Source organism: Acipenser ruthenus, chromosome 3 (assembly GCF_902713425.1).
Source record: "Acipenser ruthenus chromosome 3, fAciRut3.2 maternal haplotype, whole genome shotgun sequence".
NCBI lineage: Eukaryota > Metazoa > Chordata > Actinopteri > Acipenseriformes > Acipenseridae > Acipenser > Acipenser ruthenus.
Window position 1 is genome coordinate 37,660,114 of NC_081191.1, and position 21,089 is coordinate 37,681,202.

The 21,089-nt window shown below is 36.8% G+C and overlaps 1 protein-coding gene across 1 annotated transcript in view; it reads right to left on the reverse strand.

The window, feature by feature from the left end:
• Window positions 1-246: 246 nt before the first annotated feature.
• Window positions 247-21,089, reverse strand: part of LOC117435329 (probable C-mannosyltransferase DPY19L1) — a 25,517-nt gene continuing 4,674 nt past the window's right edge. Inside the window, exons 5-22 of the mRNA XM_034058400.3 lie at window positions 20,239-20,359; window positions 18,977-19,070; window positions 18,265-18,322; window positions 9,591-9,682; window positions 9,369-9,468; window positions 9,074-9,151; window positions 8,008-8,094; window positions 7,570-7,629; window positions 7,378-7,458; window positions 7,141-7,242; window positions 6,948-7,019; window positions 6,462-6,538; window positions 5,748-5,772; window positions 5,337-5,456; window positions 4,074-4,248; window positions 3,187-3,286; window positions 2,832-2,957; window positions 247-2,345 (exon numbers count right to left, since the gene is read on the reverse strand). Of these exons, the coding sequence (XP_033914291.2) occupies window positions 2,186-2,345; window positions 2,832-2,957; window positions 3,187-3,286; window positions 4,074-4,248; window positions 5,337-5,456; window positions 5,748-5,772; window positions 6,462-6,538; window positions 6,948-7,019; window positions 7,141-7,242; window positions 7,378-7,458; window positions 7,570-7,629; window positions 8,008-8,094; window positions 9,074-9,151; window positions 9,369-9,468; window positions 9,591-9,682; window positions 18,265-18,322; window positions 18,977-19,070; window positions 20,239-20,359 (1,728 nt within the window). The 3' untranslated portion in view covers window positions 247-2,185. The remainder of the gene's footprint in view (window positions 2,346-2,831; window positions 2,958-3,186; window positions 3,287-4,073; window positions 4,249-5,336; window positions 5,457-5,747; window positions 5,773-6,461; window positions 6,539-6,947; window positions 7,020-7,140; window positions 7,243-7,377; window positions 7,459-7,569; window positions 7,630-8,007; window positions 8,095-9,073; window positions 9,152-9,368; window positions 9,469-9,590; window positions 9,683-18,264; window positions 18,323-18,976; window positions 19,071-20,238; window positions 20,360-21,089) is intronic.

Sequence of the window (21,089 nt, forward strand, 5' to 3'; positions counted from 1 at the left end):
GTGCAATGCCCTCGGCCTGTGGCTTCGGTCATTATAGCCCTGTCTGTAACAATAGTCTTCTCTCAGGGCAATAATTTTCCACTATAGCCCTCCTCTCCAATTCAGATTTAATATTTTGTATTTAAAGTACTGTATGCTTCATTATTAAAAAGCTGCATATTTTCTGTTTCTTCACAACCCAGTCCAAGTCTTTACAATTTGCATAAACCTGTTTCAAAATACACAAAAAAAAAATGTAGATACAGGTACCCAGAGAAGCTACTTTAATTTACAAACAATAAAACTACATAAAACATAGAAAGTAAATCCCTTTTACAATAAAAAGCAAATATATTTCGGTTTTAATTTCATAATGCATTCAGAACACAAGGGATACAACTGTGTTTGTAGCAGGATGACAAGGTACTGTATCTATACAAGCTTAAAAGGACTAATTTATTCCCAATATTAAATGGACGATCTGCAAGTTTGTCCTGAAACATTGGCTATTGTTCAGTAAAGTACGTGCTAGCAGATAAAGGATTTGTTACATTGGAGGAAAAAACTCAGGTGGCTTAACAGGCTCAGAACAAAACTGTTTTAGTAAGTATGTTCACCACAGACATACCACAATTAACAGTGACATTAGAATAATCTAATAAATGAACAAGGACTTCTAGGTCTAAAAATAACTGCAGCAGGCTCAAGATAAACTCATGTTTCAATCTTTAAAAAAACAGAATATATTGCTCAATCTTCAATAGCAATTTCTTGGGGTAAAAAAAAAACTATTTGTGTGTCAAAGGAGATCATGTGCAATTATTGGTCAGGATTAGCTAATCCTCAGTAGCCAAGCATATGTGCTGCATTTAGGTTCTCCTACTTTTGGTGTACCAGTTTATTGCCTCATGAATATACAGACATTAGTTTTACTTCTACCATTCACCATATCTACCCAATAATCAAATAATTGTGTAACACAACTTCAAAAGACATCTTTTTTTTTTTTTTTTTCAAAGGATATATAAAAAGTACACTTTATTGTCAAGACCCTATATTTGTAGAACTCTTTTGCACATGGGTTTAAGTACAAGCAGCACAAATGGTAATACAATAGCAATATTTTTTGCATATGACTTGTTATGTGCTCACTTTGCCCTAAATGAAGAGATTAAACATTTTGGCATCCTGCACTTTACTATAGTGCAAGATTAATTGCACTATAATATTGTAACAACTTGAGGTAAACAAAAAAATAAAAAGAACAAAAAAAGTTAGAAATCTGAGATGTAACTGAAGGAAATCACATATCCCTTATTTTTACTCAGCAAAATACCAAAGCATCAATTTACTAGTTAATGTTTCATTTCTGGGGCATCATAAGTACATCTGGATTTTAAAAAGGAAGGCGTTAAAAAAAGAACAAATTCAAAAACATGATAAACAGTTGCCTTCTGTTTGACATTTCAAAGGTTGTCTCTATCAATTGGCTGCCTTCCCAAGTTATTTGGAAATAGAAATGACCCCAAAAAACTAAACACAAAAACACATTCAATAATTTACACTGTGCTTTCTCTGTCAGCACTTCAAAGTGGTTCTTAAGTCAATCATATGGAATGGTTTAAACACTGTTAAAAAACAAACATGCAAAGATTAGTGTTAAAACAAAATTAAAAAACAGGCATTAGGGCAGTAAGTCATTCATGTGTACAGGTTTGTTTTCTATTTTCTCATACATTTGCACCAAGCTTTTTTTTCCACCGTAATCTGACATTATGAAATTTGACTGTTCTCTGGAAGAATTACTATACATGTCACAAAGGAATAACTCTGAACCATAAGGGAGTCAGTCATGGTGACCACACTGACCAGATCGTTTTATTTATTACATATATATATATATATATATATATATATACATATATATATATATATATATATATATATATATATATATATAAAAAATACATAAGAAAGAGAGACATATTAATATTTTTAAATGAACTCAACTGTATTTCCCTGATTAAAACACCTAACTTAACATACTAAAAATTCCTACACAGTTCTGATATTTTAAAACATGGACTTGTGACCCTGGTCCCAAATGATCACAACAGAGGTGTCTGCCTGTAAAATAACAAACATTAGGCTACAACATGAAGGTGTTAATCTGAAGATCTTATTAGCCGTCACAAAGTACACTTGTTTACGTATCTTTGGTAAGCTTTAAGACACTGTAAACATTGTTTTCAAACACTTTTACAAAATGAGGTTGGGGATTAATAGCCAACAATGTACATATGGGGGTCTTGCCAACATTGTGAGGGTCCTCGATATCCCATATCTCTGGCATGCTACAACCAGGCCTGCAAAGTAAAAGAACACTTTCAGAAAGGTTGCATCAAGTTTTACAAGCGGTTTCTGTTTATTTATGTAAATATAATGCTACTTAATGTATACACACATCCCCGCAACAACTGTAATTAAGTTAATATACTGTACAGGGTGTCTTTATTATAACATCATGAGCAGTTCGGGTGGCTCAAACTGTGCCAAATTTATTCCGTTGTAACAAGTATGTCAGGAACATACATCCCCCACTGTGGCTGTAAATTCAAAATTCAACCTCTGTATAATGACAAAGAGGATGGCTATGACATATATCAACAGTACTCTCAATAATCTGTGCTAAACAATGTTAATCCCAAGCTTCATGCCAACTGAATAAGTGCTTCTTCAGATATATGGAAAAATACATATGTACGTACTGCTAAGAAGATCATTAAAAGATAAATAAATAAATAAAAATAACAAGCAAACAGGAATGTATTTGCAAGGTAGCTGTAGGTTACCTGGTCCGTCTTGTGCACCAAGAATCTTCTAAAACAAAATAATCCACTTCAAGTTTCATTAAATTCCATTTGACCTCCTCTGCTGTTTTGCGGCTGTACATAGAATACACCAGTTTTGTTCTTGCTCTGAAGAAATGAAGAAAATCAAAAAACGCAACCAGTTACACATCTACTTACTTACACAGCAATAAATACACTCTCATGTCAGACTACAGTAATATAAAAAAAAACAGTTTTTCAGATGATACCGGAATGAAATAAGAGAAGTCTGTACGAGTCTATGAAAGTTATTGAGTTTACCATTTAGATTGACAGACAGACAGAAAGGATCAGTCCATATTTTGAATGAACTAACCTCAGCCCAGCATCTTCATAATGTGGATGGTTCACAACAGGTCTCTCTGCTGACAGCTTAACACTTGCCATTGTTGGCATGGCACCTGCAAAAACATCATCTGCAAAAAATAAAAATAAATGTAAACTGAAGGTTTTGGTAGGTTTACATACCTTTGTCAAGGGAAAGTGTTTTTGATAACGAACAGTGGAGGTTATTATATGCTTTTGATGCCACGGTAACCACACTCACTTATTTCTATCTAAATCTAACGTTTGTGATGTAATTTACTACATAGTTAATGATGTAACAATCTACTATTCCTTTCTATTTAAACCTTCTGATACCATGGTATTGTCTATGTATCCATTTATTTTCCTTTATTTATATGTATTGCACATTGTCATTTCACTTCTTCTAAAACTACAAATTGTAGGTCATTCATGTTATGTTCATTTTATGTTTGAATTTACATACAAGAAGAGTTGTCAGACTGACGTGTAAATGTATACAACACCACCAGTTACTTTAAATGTCCGATATGCAAGTTTTCAATGCGTCACTCCATTTCTGATTGCAAAATTAAATCTTAATTAGCACGGAACGACCACCTTGAAGTAAAAACACACAAGTGACACAATGACAGGCTTGTTGTTGATTTAAACAGTTCAGCCTCCGTTTTGGGGAGGGTAAATGTCTTCACGCAAGGGGTGGTCAATATGACTTCATCAGGCACGCACTACAGTTCAAGGGCATGCACATACTGGGCCAAAGCCAACTCAGGTCAGGGCTCAAGTCTAATCTGATCCACTCGAAGCCAGTTGAGGTCCAAGTTGTAAGGGCAAATGCAGTATTACAGCCATGTGTAGCAGTGCTTGGTTGATGGCCATTCCATTCTAAGCACTCACCTGGTTTGGTGTTGGCTTTGATCCACTCTAAAAGCTCCTCCTGTGGGATGTTACTGAACTCTCCCATGATGCTCCACTGATTCCTCAGGTTAGCAAGCCCTTGAACAGACATGACCACTATGATCACCAACACCATCCCATGGTGATTGTATTGCCATTTTATCCACCCAAACAGCTGTAACAAAACAAGTAACAAGCTAAGTCAGACCATATGGGCAGAAAAGATGAAGTTTAGGATCATGAGGATTAAGATGATTTTATTTAACACAAATAACTTTTTTTTTTTTGTTTCATAGAACTACCGTATTGAAATGGATGAGGTTTCAATCATCCCAACTGTCCGACTGGTTTATTTTATTTCTAGAAAATGGATAACATTTAGGGTACCGCTGCACTTGTGTGATCAAGCACATAAAACTTGCCTATTCTGCGTATTATATAGTTCTATTTTTAACAACATTTTGGCACTATTTACGAGGAAGGATATCTTTTGGAAGAGTAAGGTTTGGTTATTGTGCTATGGCACCGATAGGTCTGACTGTTGGTAGAAATAACATAATGAATATAAATACAGTCTGCGCCATGTAATAGGGATTTCTGCTTAAATGGGATACAACTCCGGATGACGGTTCTTCCCAGTGCTATTTATGTCGTTTAATTGGGACGTCACTTCATTTAATTGGGATACAGTATTTTCAAATGATGAACGGAGATCGCTTTTCAGAGCAAGACAGGCTGTGTAGCACAGTGCAGTCAGTGCAGGGATTACGTGATTACACTGACTTGCGTAAACCACGTTGAACTCTTGAGAAGGAGGAGCCGCCTGTGGTTTCTCAGGCTGCTGCTGGAAAGAAAGTTTGGAGTGTCAACATCGCAGGTGCGATTAATTTTGTTTAGGAATCAAAAATAAAAAAATAAAAACTTGTACTTTAAATGATGTATTTAACTTTTAATCATAATGTGATTTGATTTAATTACTTTTCTTTTCATTAAGAATAAAAGAAGTGCGACTAAGGTCGTCTCAACTGCCTCTCGTTTAATGGGGACAGCTGCTTATTGGGGATATTTTTTCTTCTCCCGTAAACAAATTCCCTGTCTGTGGACAGTGAAGCAGGCAACACAGTGAGCTGTAAGATGTTGTTCAGTGCTAAGAAAGTTGCATCATACTGTATTCAGCTTTTTATGCTTCGTGGTATTTCTCCTGAATTTGAAGGGGGGGAATCAATAAAATAAGAACTTGACATTAATTTCAGAATTTCTTACCTGCCTCGAACATATCAATGATGCCATAATGCACATATGAGGAGTAAGAAAAAGCTTTAATCTCATGATTAGGACTGCAAGCACTGTAAAAGCTATTAACTGCAAAACATGGTAAACCATCTGGAAAAAGAAAACACAAGATTGCTATTAATTAAAATGGCCGTGCTTAGGATCCTCATTATAAATTATACAATAATGCTGTAGTCAAAGCAAAACCATCTCACTTTTAAGTCATTGGGTCCAAAGATATAATTTAATACCGGTACATTGAATATTAGCCTGCTACTAATCAGTCTCAAGTTACCAATTTTAACTGCATCAAAAGGCTACATGTCTGGGCTATTTTATTTAGTAAAACAGACATGCCAACATTATGTCAAAGCAGTATATTAAAATAAATGTAATCCTTACCTCTCCATTTGCAAAATATGCTGTCCTGAAATGGAAGGAATCATTACAATCTATTAATAAACAATGCACAAACACATAAAAGCACCACCAGCTAAAGTCACACATCACCTGTATAATTAAACTGCTTTATGGGATGACTGCTTCACTGCTTCACAAAAACAACACACACACACACGCAACACAACCTCGGCTACTATCTTCACAACACACTTAATTACCCCAACCTACATACAGTGCTTTCTGTTCTTGACATTTTATATCAGACCAGAGCATTTCACAACATGAAATGTCCAGCTGAACTAGACACATTCATATGGGTGGACTTTTTGTAACTTGACCACTAAGGTAAACATCGCATACAGTAAAACTTTATCCGAACTAACTGGGATGAGGGGTTGTTTGGATTATTATTATTTATTTCTTAGCAGACGCCCTTATCCAGGGCGACTTACAATCGTAAGCAAAAACATTTCAAGCGTTACAATACAAGTAATACAATAAGGGGATAAAGGGGGATAAATCGGGAAATATCCTAAAAGGATATCATTCAAACCCTTTCTGCTGTAATTATTGTTTTGAGGTGACTCTTGCCAATTTCATAACTTTACTTAAATTTGCAAGTGGCTTTCTAACACTGAACAAGCTGTCACAACATTTTCACAATAGCATCAAATAGTAAAGCACAATCAATTCTTGCAATACAGACAATCTTACTTTTGGGAAACTGTGTGTTCACTGCCCTCTCCTTTATTTTCACTCATTCTTAACACCCCCCAGACTTCTGTTATAGTCTGTAAAAAAAAAAAAAATGTGTCAGTAATTGTGTAGCTAAGAAAGTGAACAGAAAATTGCATAATAATTCATTTAAAAAAACGTAATGGTAAATGTCTACCGTTTACTGTACCAACAGTCGTTAATAGATAAAATGGTAGCCGTATCAGTCCAGAGATGATAGACAAAGAGAAGATGCGATACCTATTATTGGATTAACTAAACAATAAAATTAATCACAAGCTTCCAAGACATCAAGTTTGGGATTAATTATTGTTTAGTTAGTCCAATAAAAGGTATAGCATCTCCTTCTCTTTGTCTAACATACCAATACAAACCTTACAACAAATCTATTTTCTAATCTCCACAACTTAATCTACAGAGTAAAATCCTTTAGTTCTGCTTCTCAAAAGTAAAACAGAGCCTCACCTTTTCTATAATTACCACAGACACGCAGAGAATAATAGGCAGAAGCAGCGTTTTTAAATATTTCACAGGAGTCTGAAATCAAACAGAAGAATGTTTTACTGTAAAACTTGAGAAAGAAATTACCTTCCAAAATGACCAACATTTAGGGCATTGCAAATTATAGATTATAATACATTTCTCAAAAAATATTTACCTCTTTTTCAATGAAGTCAAATTCAGCAGCACAGGTGTACATCAGTGTATCAAAATCTTTATAACTTGTAAACTTCGATTTTATTAAATTGCTTATGTGGGCCTGGGTTTAAAAAAAAAAAAAAGTAAATATTAAAACAAATCTGTCATTCTCCCAGTGAGACCCGAGTGGGAGTACAGTTCAGGAATAATAAACAATAAATCTATAAGCACATTTTTCACATGCTATGCAACTTACATCATCACTAACTCCGAGAATGACAGAAGTCAAGAATTTTAAGAAAACTGTAGATATTAACCAGCCAACACCTTGAGCAACCTGTGAACAAAGATACAAATAATTAGAATATAGCACATGAAAGGATTTTTTTTAAATTATAAATAGATGACACAAAATAGCTTTGTTTAAGGTTTGTGTGCCATCACTTACACATGTCAAAACAGCTGTTTTGCAGAACTGTGAAATTTGTGTTCTATTTTCAATGATTCCCTGAAAAGAGAAAGAAAGAAAAAAGGTAACTTTGTTATTATAAACAAACACATTGATTGGGAGGTGGTTTCTACTAAATGTTAAACATGGATCATTCTTTGTTATTCAAGTATATAGGTCAATTAATATTATAACTATTGTTTCTCAAGTTGTTTTTCTTTACAGTACGCAACAAGGACAATCATTTTTATTTTTTCTCCATATTCTATTAGGAGTTAGGCAACCAGCTACTAAACGATTGAGTCCCGATCATCTCTCTTGTACATCTTTTCTCGCCATCCTTCCACCTTTGCAGCAATTAACCTTCTCTCTTTTACACACGGTAATGCCGCCCCCCCACTGTAAAAATAAATTATTATATATATGTCCCCAACTTACCCAAATTGTTACAAGCGACGATGCATAAAAGGATGTTAACAGCATGGCATTTCCAAACATCAAAACAAAGCAAACTAACAGGGAAATCTGAAAGAGAAACATTAAGATAAGAATGTAGTTATTGCATTGCAGCAAACAAAAACAATGCCTTTATTAAAGGTTGACAAGATTTCCTGAAAGATAGCCTGACGAAACACGGCCGTACAAAAGATCACGTTGCTGCTACAGAAGTACGAGCAATGCAGCGATGTACAGATGGTGTGCCTCAGTAATATGTTTTGCAAAGAAAAGGATGCTATGTTATTAGCTATGTGGACTGCCTTTTATCTTGCAAAGAAGAACAGACTGAATTCAGCCTTTGGGTTTCTACCAGTAATTATGTTCTAGCAACCAATACAACATGTTAGTTACTAACGGTACCTCACGACCACCACCAGCATACAGTATGAAGTCCCAATTATCATTTTAAACTAAACTTAAATTGCCAATTAACAAACCGAGTCTACCTATTTCCAAACATGTAATCACAATATGATCAAAGCCCTGTCAACATTTTTTTCTTAACAAATAAAACAGCACACATTACAATACATCTTAATATAGTACTATATAGAACCAATTAGTAGCTCACCAAATTATTTGCCACCGATTATCATTAAAAATAAAAGTTAATACTTATGTTGCTGTCCACCGTTACTGTGCTGCAGCAAATTCTCTTTTAAACCTCTTGTACAGCATGGTTATAAATAACATTTCTTCTCTATATGCACTTATTAGAACTCCTCCTTATGGAACTGTACCTGGACTGATGTTTACAATAGTGTGCGTTTTTTTCCTGTTCCTTAACTGTTTTCTGTAGATTTAAAAAAATATATCTATCTTTATTGATGTAAATGTGAGATGATTAAATGACAACTGAATTTCTCCAGTGATTAAGTTTATAGAAGGGATTAGTGACTACATAAATATAAAACCCAGAGAAAATCCTGATTTGGAGTCATATACATTAGCCTGATACATTTCCTCCCTTTACACACACACACCATAATGAAAAAAAAAATACTACCATGTGGACATATAAGAGTGACCGTAGCTTTACATAGCCCAGATAACCCACAATATGCGCAGCAAATAAGGATGCAATCTGAAAATACAAACAACATGATTAATTGAAGCAGAGGCCAAGAAATACACAATTAAAAAGCTTGACTACTTTTACAATTGTTAAAAAGAGCACATCAAATATCAAATTTTAAAAAAAGTAGACGAATAATCAGTTATTTTTTCTACAAGATAATTGTATTAATTGTTGTGTTTTAAAGCAGTCACAGTCATAGTACATGTTCTGTGACGTCTCTTACCTGAGTAAGTAAAACAAACTGGGCAAACTGCCAAGGAAGCATGAAAAAGACATTAGAAACACCAAGGGCAACAAAGGCAAATTTTCCTGGTCTTGGACTCCTGAAAATGGAAGAAAAAAAAAAAAAAATAAGTTCAGAGTTTAAATCTAAAGAAAATATTGTTAGGATAACCCCCAGAAAACCCATACATCTGTAACAGAACTTCACCTATGGGTACCGTACCTGAGGATGTATGTTAAAAGCAGCATCTGAAGCACAAGGAATGGGTAAGAGAAACTCTCTCGCAAGGGAGGAGTCCACATGACTCGTGTACTCTAAGTAAAGAGAAAAATAAATGATATACGAGGGTGAATGCCAAGTATATCAATATTTTGGAGACACAGCATGGTTCAATTTGCAATAACAACTTTTCTCATACAAATAAGCATAGCCCTAATAACACGTCAATTCTGTGGTCAGGTTTTCCTTAACTGTGCAGTAAAAGTTATTACTACACATATGCTGATTATAATATCACAACATTAACATGTTATCACATATTGTGATGAAAAAGTCATGACAAACAGGAAACATCCTGACTTTTAGAAGAACTCCAGCTCCCAGAAGCCATTACAACTGCTTTGATTCTCATTCTCAGTAACTCAGAGAAAACATCACCAATCCAGAAAACGTAATAAAATGCACCAGTTTATTAATTTTATTTTTTTAATATTTTTTTCACTTCCAAGGAATGTGCCTGTGTGTTTGAAGTCAATGCAATTGGTTACATTTGTCCCGTCTAGATTATTGCATCTATTTTTCTTGCTCTTCCTTGCAAGACTATCAATAGGCTGTAATTAGTCTAGAATACATCTGCCAGGATCTGGCCTGGTACTAGTTTTTTTGACCATATTTCAACAAGCTGTTCTTTATGCTGTGTGGCACCACCACTGGAATTTGCTGCCTACAGATAAGAGCCAGTTGTTCTATTTCTGTGTTTAAGCCCAAACTAAAAACATAATTGTACACTGTGGCTAATGGCATTTAAGCCTGATGGTACTGATGATGGGGGATGTGGTTTAAATGCTACTCTACTATTGTGAAGTCGCTGGGAATATATTGTATAAGCATAAAGTTTAGTATTATAAAACAATAACTATTTTTTTTTTTATTTATTTTTTTACACAACATAGATCTTGAGCATTAGTTGCAGCATATTCAACACTCATTCCAAGCACAGAACAAAAAAAAAAAACACTTAAAATATGTGATTTGGAAAAGGAGAGACTTAAACTCATGAGTTTAGGTTCTTACACACTGTAACATCTGCTTTATGTCATCACATTTTCTTCCTCTTTATAAAAACTTTTGCTAAAATTCCCTGTTACAAGTCTGATACTTACACTACTTCAGTTTGATTTGTAGAACATGATGTCTTTGTTTATTGTCTGCTCCATGTGCTGAACTGAGCAGACTGACAAATTCTGGTGCTTTGTTTTGAAATGAAGCACATGCTAAACAGCAACATTGTGTTCTGTTCATTTTGAATGCTAAGCCAGAACGAATAAACCTACCAAGCTCAGTGCTGAGTTTGATTCAGACCGGCTAGAGTTGATCGCCAGACAGTGACTGTATAGACTAGAAATCGTCCACAGTGACAGTTGCATGACTGAAATATTAAGCAGCCTTAAAGTGTACCTTGCAGGTCAATCACACCAATACATTTCTGTGTAGATTTCATCAATAGAAATAAAATTGTTTATGCGATTAAAAAATATTAATAAACACAAAGATATGATGGATTTTGTGTGGTGTATGGCCACACCCACTCAAAAATCACGCTGGCCGGAATAAAACCAGACGTTACGTACGTAAAGGTCAACACAAATGGCGACTGCCGCTGAAAACATAGAAGATGACACTGAAGACCCAATTAATTTTAGGGAACAGGGGCCACAACCCTACATTTTTGAACCGCCGGTGAGGCAGTGGGTTCCCACTGATCAACAGAGGCAGCGACTAAATGGGGATCGACAAGAAATAGAGTTGTGAACCCTTCAAAATCTGTTGCGGATCGGAAACACTGCATGGCGAGTGCAATTTCCAAAACTGTAATGTGTTTGATTACCAATAATATACGTTTCAGTATCATTAGTTTATATTAATTTAACAATTGTCTGTTATGGCCTATAATACCCATTTTTGTCATTTTGTCTGTGATCACAGGCCACAGACTGTCACAGAACAGCAGGCCACTGACAGTGACACTGTGAAATCTTTTCAAAGACGATAAATTACAAACATTACAATAATGTACAGTAGACATAAGGATTGATAAGATGGCATTATATAAAGGCGATAAGACAACTTCAGCAATGAATATGGAAAAATAAACATTTCTTTACTCACCATTACATCAGTGGTACAAATGTTCTGATGCAGTAAAGTTCGGATAGTTGTTTGTAATCCAGAAATACAGGTTTATATTCCAATATGGTAATGCCATAACTATTTACAGGAGTTGTATTTTTCAAATCTTATTTTCATTACAAAAACCCCCCAAAAAAACCTTGCCTTATATTTGGGCTAATACGGAGATATACCGTGCCTATAGAAAGTCTACACCCCCTTTCAAAATGTTCACCTTTTGTTGCCTTATAGCCTGGAATTAAAATGCATTATATATTATATATATATATATATATATATATATATATATATATATATATATATATATATATATATATATATATATATATATATATATATATTTTTTTTTTATCTACACATCCTACCCCACAACTTCCAAGTAAAAAAAATATTCTAGAAATTTGTAGAAAATTAATTAAAAATAAAAACTGAAATAGCTTGGTTGGATAAGTGTCCACCACCTTGTAATAGCAATCCTAAATTAGCTCAGGTGTAACCAATCGCTGTCAAAATCACACACCAAGTTAAGTGGCCTCTACTTGTGTTAAATTGTAGTGATTCACATGATTTCAGGATAAATTCAGCAGTTCCTGTAGGTGCATTTCAAAGCAGACTCAACCATGAGCACCAAGTCGCTTTCACAAGAACTCCGGGACAAAGTTATTGAAAGGCACAGATCAGGGGATGGGTGTAAAAAAATATCAAAAGGCCTTGAATATCCCTTGGAGCACGGTCAAGACGATCATTAAGAAGTGGAAGGTGTATGGCACCACCAAGACCCTGCCTAGATCAGGCCGTCCCTCCAAACTGGATGACCGAGCAAGAAGGAGACTGATCAGAGAGGCTACCAAGAGGCCAATGGCAACTTTGCAAGAGCTACAGGCTTTTATGGCCAAGACTGGTCAAAGTGTGCATGTCACAACAATATCCCAAGCACTCCACAAATCTGGCCTGTATGGTAGGGTGGCAAGAAGGAAGCCATTACTTAAGAAAGCCCACCTTGAATCCCATTTGAAGTATGCAAAAAAACTCTCAGGAGATTCTGTAGCCATGTGGCAAAAAGTTTTGTGGTCTGACGAAACTAAAATGGAACTTTTTGGCCTAAATGCAAAGCGTTATGTTTGGCGCAAACCCAACACAGCGCATCACCCAAAGAACACCATCCCTACTGTGAAGCATGGTGGTGGCATGTTATGGGGATGTTTCTCATCGGCAGGCTAGAAGGGAAAATGAATGGAGCAACAAGTACAGAGGTCCTTGTGGAAAACCTGCTGCCCTCTGCAAGAAAGCTGAAACTGGGACGGAAGTTCACCTTTCAGCATGACAACGACCCAAAGCACACAGCCAAAGCTACACAGGAGTGGCTAAGGAACAAAAAGGTAAATGTCCTTGAGTCGCCCAGTCAGAGCACCGACCTAAATCCAATCTAAAATTTGTGGCATGACTTGAAGATTGATGTCCATCAACGCTCCCCAAGGAACTTCACAGAGCTTGAACAGTTGCCAAAATATAGTGCCAAATCTAGGTGTGCAAAGTTGGTAGAGACCTATCCCAACAGACTCACAGCTGTAATTGCTGCCAAATGAGCTTCCATCAAGTATTAACTCAGAGGGGGTGGAGACTTATCCAATTATGATCTTTCAGTTTTGTATTTAATATATCACTTTTTTCTCAATAAAACCTTTTTTCCCCTTAACAGTGTGGAGTATGGTGTGTAGATAAGTGGAAAAAAATCCTCATTTAAATGCATGAAACTCTGAGGCACTGACACAACAAAATGTGAAAAAAGTTCAAGGGGGTGTAGACTTTCTATAGGCACTGTATATACACACACACACAGTCAAACCTGTATTAAGAGACCACTCAAGGGACAGTCTAATAGTGGCCTCAACACAGGTAGTCTCTTAAAAGAGGGCCCATAAAATGAATTTTGTATTTGTCTCCGACATACCAAGTGCATAGCGTCCATTGAGGCAGCCGAGGCGGCCGCCTCGGTAAAAATCGGCTCAATATAGTAACAGTATTTTTAAATTCTTCACATTACTGTGATCTCGGGCTGTACAGACACTGCAGTATGTCAAATTCGCGCCACAAAGACGTTTCTTATTAGTCAGTTTCCCAAGTTACTCTGTACTCTAGTTTACAGTGCAGCACCAACATGAAACGGAGTAAAAACCAACCAATTACACATTTCTTTCTAAAGAAGCCAACTCTTGGTATGAATCAATGTTAAGTGAATTTATCATTTATATTGTTGTTTTTCCTCTGCGCAATGTGATGTTTAGCTGCAATACGTTTTGATAAATCTTTTTTTTTTCCATGTAGAATGTTTTAACGCCAGCACAGCAAGAATCCAAGTACCTGTTTTTATGACGACATTAAATGTGTAGCTAAACCGGGATAGCTGGCTGTATGGTGTTTTTTTCTCGTCACTTTAACTGGACAGTCAGCTCGTCCAAGTATCACCCTACCTGCCATAGCATAGTGTTTTATTCTAGCATAGTGGCTGTGTATTTGCATCTATAGCGACCCGGCCTGTGCGCTAGGCAGCACCAGGACCTCTGCGACTGGTTTCCCCCGCCTGAAGTACTGTACTACTTCCTATCGTTGATTTATATTGACAAAAGAAGGAGAGCTAGTGTTCAGAGGTGGGAACATCACATTATTATTATTATTATTATTATTGGTGAATATCTTGTCAAAGTACTATAGAGTTGTACACGAACAGCACCAGTCCCAGCAGTGTCAGCACCAGTCCCAGTGTCAGCACCAGTCCCAGTATCAGCACCAGTCCCAGCAGTAGGTTGCTGTGGTTTTGCTGGGAGACAATTCGTTTTAATCTTTGATATAATATGGGTCATCAAATTTTAACATTAACATCATCATCCAAGGGACTTGATATTGCTTTGCAGTTTGCATGAACAGTCTCCAGGCTTTATAAGATGATAACTTTTACCTTTGTAACATGAACAGGATCTGCAAGAGGTTTGTTCAACTTTTTTTTTTTTTTTTTTTGCCTCAGTAAAAATCTAATCCTAGCTACGCCCCTGCATACTTTCCTCTAATTATGTAGGTCTTATATACACTGTAAAAGCCAAAAGATGTAATATGAACAAAAGGAACTATGTAATTTAATTACATTCATTTAGATAATGCATTTACAAAACAAATTATTTTGTGAAAGTAATGAATGCTTGCCTGTCTCAGGTCACACAAAATGTTTTAAATCCTGCAAATTTCAATGCCTGTGTCTGCCTTTCAGGTATGAACCATCGCCAGCATAAGCATAAGATCTTTTTCAATTACCGTGCACATAGTTTTCATACTCTTAGAAGTATGGCTTGAATTTTATTTTCCTTTTAAACGGTTTGCCTTTAAGTCTTAAGCCGCTACATCCTAATTATGAGAACATTCTGTTAAATTAGCGGGAAAGAACACCACAACACGAAACATTGGAAGCTACCTAGTTCCCAGAGAAGTGTGAGAACGAAATGCAAGTTATTGTAGCATCTGGAGGACATCAAGGTAAAAAGAAGCAACTTTGTTTAGTAATTAACAGTTTAATTAAGATATTGAATCGGCTCAAAACACGGTCATGTGAACAAAAATAAAAACCTAATTTTATTTATATATATATATATATATATATATATATATATATATATACAGTACTGTGCAAAAGTTTTAGGCAGGTGTGAAAAAATGCTGTAAAGTAAGAATGCTTTCAAAAATAGACATGTTAATAGTTTATATTTATCAATTAACAAAATGCAAAGTGAGTGAACAGAAGAAAAATCTACATCAAATCAATATTTGGTGTGACCACCCTTTGCCTTCAAAACAGCATCAATTCTTCTAGGTACACTTGCACACAGTTTTTTTTTTTTTAAATAATTTAGTCGTTGCCAATAAGTTTTTATTATTTTCTCCCCAATTTGAAATGCCCAATTATTTTTATTATGCTCAGCTCACCGCTACCACCCCAGCGCTGACTCGGGAGGGGCGAAGATGAACACACGCTGTCCTCCGAAGCGTGTGCAATCAGCCGCCCGCTTCTTTACACACTGTGAACTCACCGTGCAGCCGCCTCAGAGCTACAGCGTCGGAGGACAACGCAGCTCTGGGCAGCTTACAGGCAAGCCCGCAGGCGCCCGGCCAGACTACAGGGGTCGCTGGTGCGCGGTGAGCCGAGGACACCCTGGCTAACCTAACCCTCCCTCCCCCCAGGTGACGCTCGGCCAATTCAGCGTCGCCCCCTGGAAGCTCCCGTCCACGTCGGCTGTGGAATAGCCTGGACTCGAACTCGCGATGTCCAGGCTATAGAGCGCATCCTCCACTCTAGCGAGTGATTTTACTGGATGCGCCACTCGGGAGCCCTCATTGCACACAGTTTTTGAAGGAACTCGGCAGGTAGGTTGGCCCAAACATCTTGGAGAACTAACCACAGTTCTTCTGTGGATTTAGGCAGCCTCAGTTGCTTCTCTCTCTTCATGTAATCCCAGACAGACTCGATGATGTTGAGATCAGGGCTCTGTGGGGGCCATACCATCACTTCCAGGACTCCTTGTTCTTCTTTACGCTGAAGATAGTTCTTAATGACTTTCGCTGTATGTTTGGGGTCGTTGTCATGCTGCAGAATAAATTTGGGGCCAATCAGATGCCTCCCTGATGGTATTGCATGATGGATAAGTAGCTGCCTGTACTTCTCAGCATTGAGGAGACCATTAATTCTGACCAAATCCCCAACTCCATTTGCAGAAATGCAGCCCCAAACTTGCAAGGAACCTCCACCATGCTTCACTGTTGCCTGCAGACACTCATTTGTGTACCGCTCTCCAGCCCTTCAGCAAACAAACTGCCTTCTGCTACAGCCAAATATTTCAAATTTTGACTCATCAGTCCAGAGCACCTGCTGCCATTTTTCTGCACCCCAGTTCCTGTGTTTTCGTGCATAGTTGAGTCGCTTGGCCTTGTTTCCACGTCGGAGGTATGGCTTTTTGGCCGCAAGTCTTCCATGAAGGCCACTTCTGACCAGACTTCTCCGGACAGTAGATGGGTGTACCAGGGTCCCACTGTTTTCTGCCAATTCTGAGCTGATGGCACTGCTGGACATCTTCCGACAGCGAAGGGAAGTAAGCATGATGTGTCTTTCATCTGCTGCAGTAAGTTTCCTTGGCTGACCACTGCGTCTACGGTCCTCAACGTTGCCCGTTTCTTTGTGCTTCTTCAAAAGAGCTTGGACAGCACATCTGGAAACCCCTGTCTGCCTTGAAATTTCTGCCAGGGAGAGACCTTGCTGATGCAGTATAACTACCTTGTGTCTTGTTGCTGTGCTCAGTCTTGCCATGGTGTATGACTTTTGACAGTAAACTGTCTTCAGCAACCTCACCTTGTTAGCTGAGTTTGGCTGTTCCTCACCCAGTTTTATTCCTCCTACACAGCTGTTTCTGTTTCAGTTGATGATTGTGTTTCAACCTACATATTGAATTGATGATCATTAGCACCTGTTTGGTATAATTGTTTAATCATACACCTGACTATATGCCTACAAAATCCCTGACTTTGTGCAAGTGTACCTAGAAGAATTGATGCTGTTTTGAAGGCAAAGGGTGGTCACACCAAATATGGATTTGATTTAGATTTTTCTTCTGTTCACTCACTTTGCATTTAGTTAATTGATAAATATAATCTATTAACATGTCTATTTTTGAAAGCATTCTTACTTTACAGCATTTTTTCACACCTGCCTAAAACTTTTGCACAGTACTGTATATACATACACACACACGCACACACACACACACACACACACACACACACACACACACACACACACACACCCCTGTGCGCGTGTTCATGGTGGTTTCCTATAAAACCTCAGTGACTCACTGCTTACTTCTAAATCCCATGTTGTATTCAAGTAAGTCGCCCTCCAGATAATCAGGTCGAGAAAGTGTGCACCACAAACAGATTTTTTTGGCGAACGGATTTCGCAGAGAAGTCCTCTCTTTTGACTTGTACAAACCAGACCCAGGAGCAAAATACGGAACTCTTTCGCTAGAAAGGCATGCACCCGATGCCCTGACAGGCTGGAGTTCTTGCGACCCCCGTACATGCACGTATTCACCATATTATTATTACTATTATTTTTTTATCTCACAAACCTGTAGGCCAGACTTGTCGAGAACTGTTTCCCTTTTGATACGTCACTCTTGTGGTACAAAAAGGTTGTGCTTTTGGTAGACGTGGCCCGTGATCCACATTAATCACATTTTAGTGGCCTATAATTTTTTTTTTAAAACAATAATGTTAATATTTGTAATAAACACTGCTGCATCCATTTCAGTGATAAAAAAAACCCTGCAACATACACTTTAAGGTGTTGAGGATAACACAAAGTAAAAACCAAAACAAAAGTAGTAAATCATAAAAATGTAAACAAGGTTATATGTATCAAGGGGAAAAAGAAATACTTAAAAATACTTACCTCACCATGATTATAAAAGAAGCACAATACTGTGACCAAGCCACCAAGTCTGCTTCCGCTGGTAGGAAACAAAATAAAAATACTAATGTTTATTCGGACAAAATGTTTTAACATTTTACAGAATTCTTCCTCCTGAGTTCTGTCTTCTCCATCCAAGCACGGTGATTATGCTGGGATGACCTGCTTTGGCCACATTGTTCATCAAATTGTGACGACTTATGACGCAACATCATGCATTCAGTTATGGTAAACAATTGCATCACATCACTTTGAATGGAAAGAAATGAAATCCCAATGCAGTGACATCATTGTGTTATGTCAGTGTACTATTTTGGTAGGAACACCATAATGTAGAGACATCATTGCTAGGTATTACTGTATAACATTTTCAGAGCCTACTGCGGATATCTGACAAGAAGAGCAATATTCTGGAAACAACTTGGATGATAGTGCAGAAATTATGCATGAACATTTGTTTATAGATATTATAGATGTTGACCTACTTTTTCTACCTGTAAAATGGTTAGCAGTTCTACTTGGTATTCAATATTTTCAGAATTAAAATAAGTATATATATAAAAAAAGGAGACAACCAACACTAATTTGCTACAAAATTGCCTTAAATGACACCTTGATAATGTATACTGCACTCCCACCTTCTATTCAATCTGATTAAAACAAACCAAAAATGAAGACACCAGCATTTTCTTACCTTAAATATGTCCCGTAGATAAAAAACAAACCCAGCATCAACCCATTTAGTATAAACACGAATGTGACATAAAAGTAAGCTGGGTCTCCCAAACCTAATGAATACAAAAAAAAAAAAAAGTTAGCTGAAATTATAATGCCAATACAATACATCTGATCTATCGCATCTTTCCTTCTGGGGATAATATGACCATAATACCATAACTCAATGTATTATGTACAAGGTATCAGCTAATTTTACGGTTTGTCTATTTTGACATACTTAGCATCCCTTTTTAGTATTACGCTTATTAGAAATATTATATATTGAGACAGAATAGGGCTAATCAGGAATGAAGAAATGGTTTTAACTGTCAGTTTGCATAGTTAGCTTTAATGTTCCAAAACCCAAGCGTGTCAGTTTCCTTTGTTAATCACTTGCTTATTTTTAATAAAGTCTAACTTTAGCTTCACTCTGCAATATGCACTGTAGTTGTGTGACCATGTGATGCATTGAAAAGAGAACAAAACAAATTTCTGTAATCTTTTTTTTTATATTTGCACATTAGTTTAACAAAAAGCATTTTTGGAGAAAACTGGTCAATTGGTCTATTTGGAGACATCAACATGTTTACTAAATATTACTTTTTTATATACTTCAGTTTGGAAGATACAGACATTGCAAAGACCAGGTTATACATGAAGTACCTGCTGCTTCCTGGAAGCAAATTATTTCATGGGTTGTAGTTCAAACTCACTAACGGTTTACTGTAAATGCAATCACACCATGTGACCTACAGCAAAGGTACTTTGATGCAGCAGTTTATATGTAGTGCTGTAACTGAAATATACTGTATATGCTTGATGCAGCGCCCAGTCTCAACTGTCTGTTCTTATTCATATTATCACCCAGTTTTACTGGCAAAAGGATAATAAGCATCCAAGCTCTCTCCCCCCCCCCCATTTAAATATGATATCTGAAAGAGAGCAAGGAGTAACTCACCTCTCTGGTCTTCAGTTGGGTAACTTTACTGCTGGCGAGTTACTTTTTGATTTTGGTATTTTTAGAACACATATGATTGATTTTGGTTGGTCCTTCATTTAAATGCACAACTAAGATACCTATTCAATTAGGTCAAGCATGAGAACTGTTACAATTTAAGTTAATAAAAGAAAACAAAACATTGGTTAGCAGTCCTTTAAATTGACTTTCACATGTTTTGTTGGTTAGAAGCCCCAAAAGCCTAACCAAAACTGAAATAAAACTGCAGCATGTTTACTTGCCTTCACAGCTTTCAACTGGTTTTAATCCATCTCCCCTGTTGACTGACCAGCACATTTTGGTTGCAATACCTAAGACTCCCATTATTGCAGTGTAAACCCTGTACCAGCTGGCTAGGACCACCTGTAGGAAGAAAGAACAAAGAAAGTTGGCAGAGGAAGCTTTCCTCTTTATCTTTCACACTTGTTTAAATATGAGATAATAAAAGGCGAGATAAATGTCAATAGAAAGCAACTCTGTTGCCCTCTAACAAACAATGTGTTTGCCAGGGGCATAGGTCAGAGGCAGGCAGAACTACTGAAAAACAGGATGTGTTCTCGTTAGCCAACTTCACTAGGAAAAGTCTACAGTAACACATCCTAGCAATAAAAAAAGGTATTTACTGGCCTAGCATGGTCTGCAAATGCAAAAGATTCCACAAAACAGAATACAGTGCTCAATTGCAAAGAAGCAGAGTACCCCACATCTGTTCTACTGTAGACTATTTTTTATTTGCTAATTAGTCAAATGAATGAATGGAAAGCTAAGGGTTACTAGCCAGCCAAAAATGGTATACTGCAGGGCTCTAGGCTCAAGATTCACAGAGCTGTTTTTAGTGTTTGCAGAACTCTTGTTTTCTTATGTGGGCATGCAACAATATTACTGGGATAAAAGACCAAAACTGTCACCTCAAAATGCCATTATATGTTTTGACTTGCTTTACGTGTTACTTGGCTATTCAGCCTCTTGGCATTTCTGCAGCAGCTGTGAATTTAGCTGAACTTTTAATTAGTCATGTGATGCTATAATATTTCAGTTTGGCTGGATCCACTTACTCTATACTATAGAAATGACTAGCGCTGTATTTTTTTTC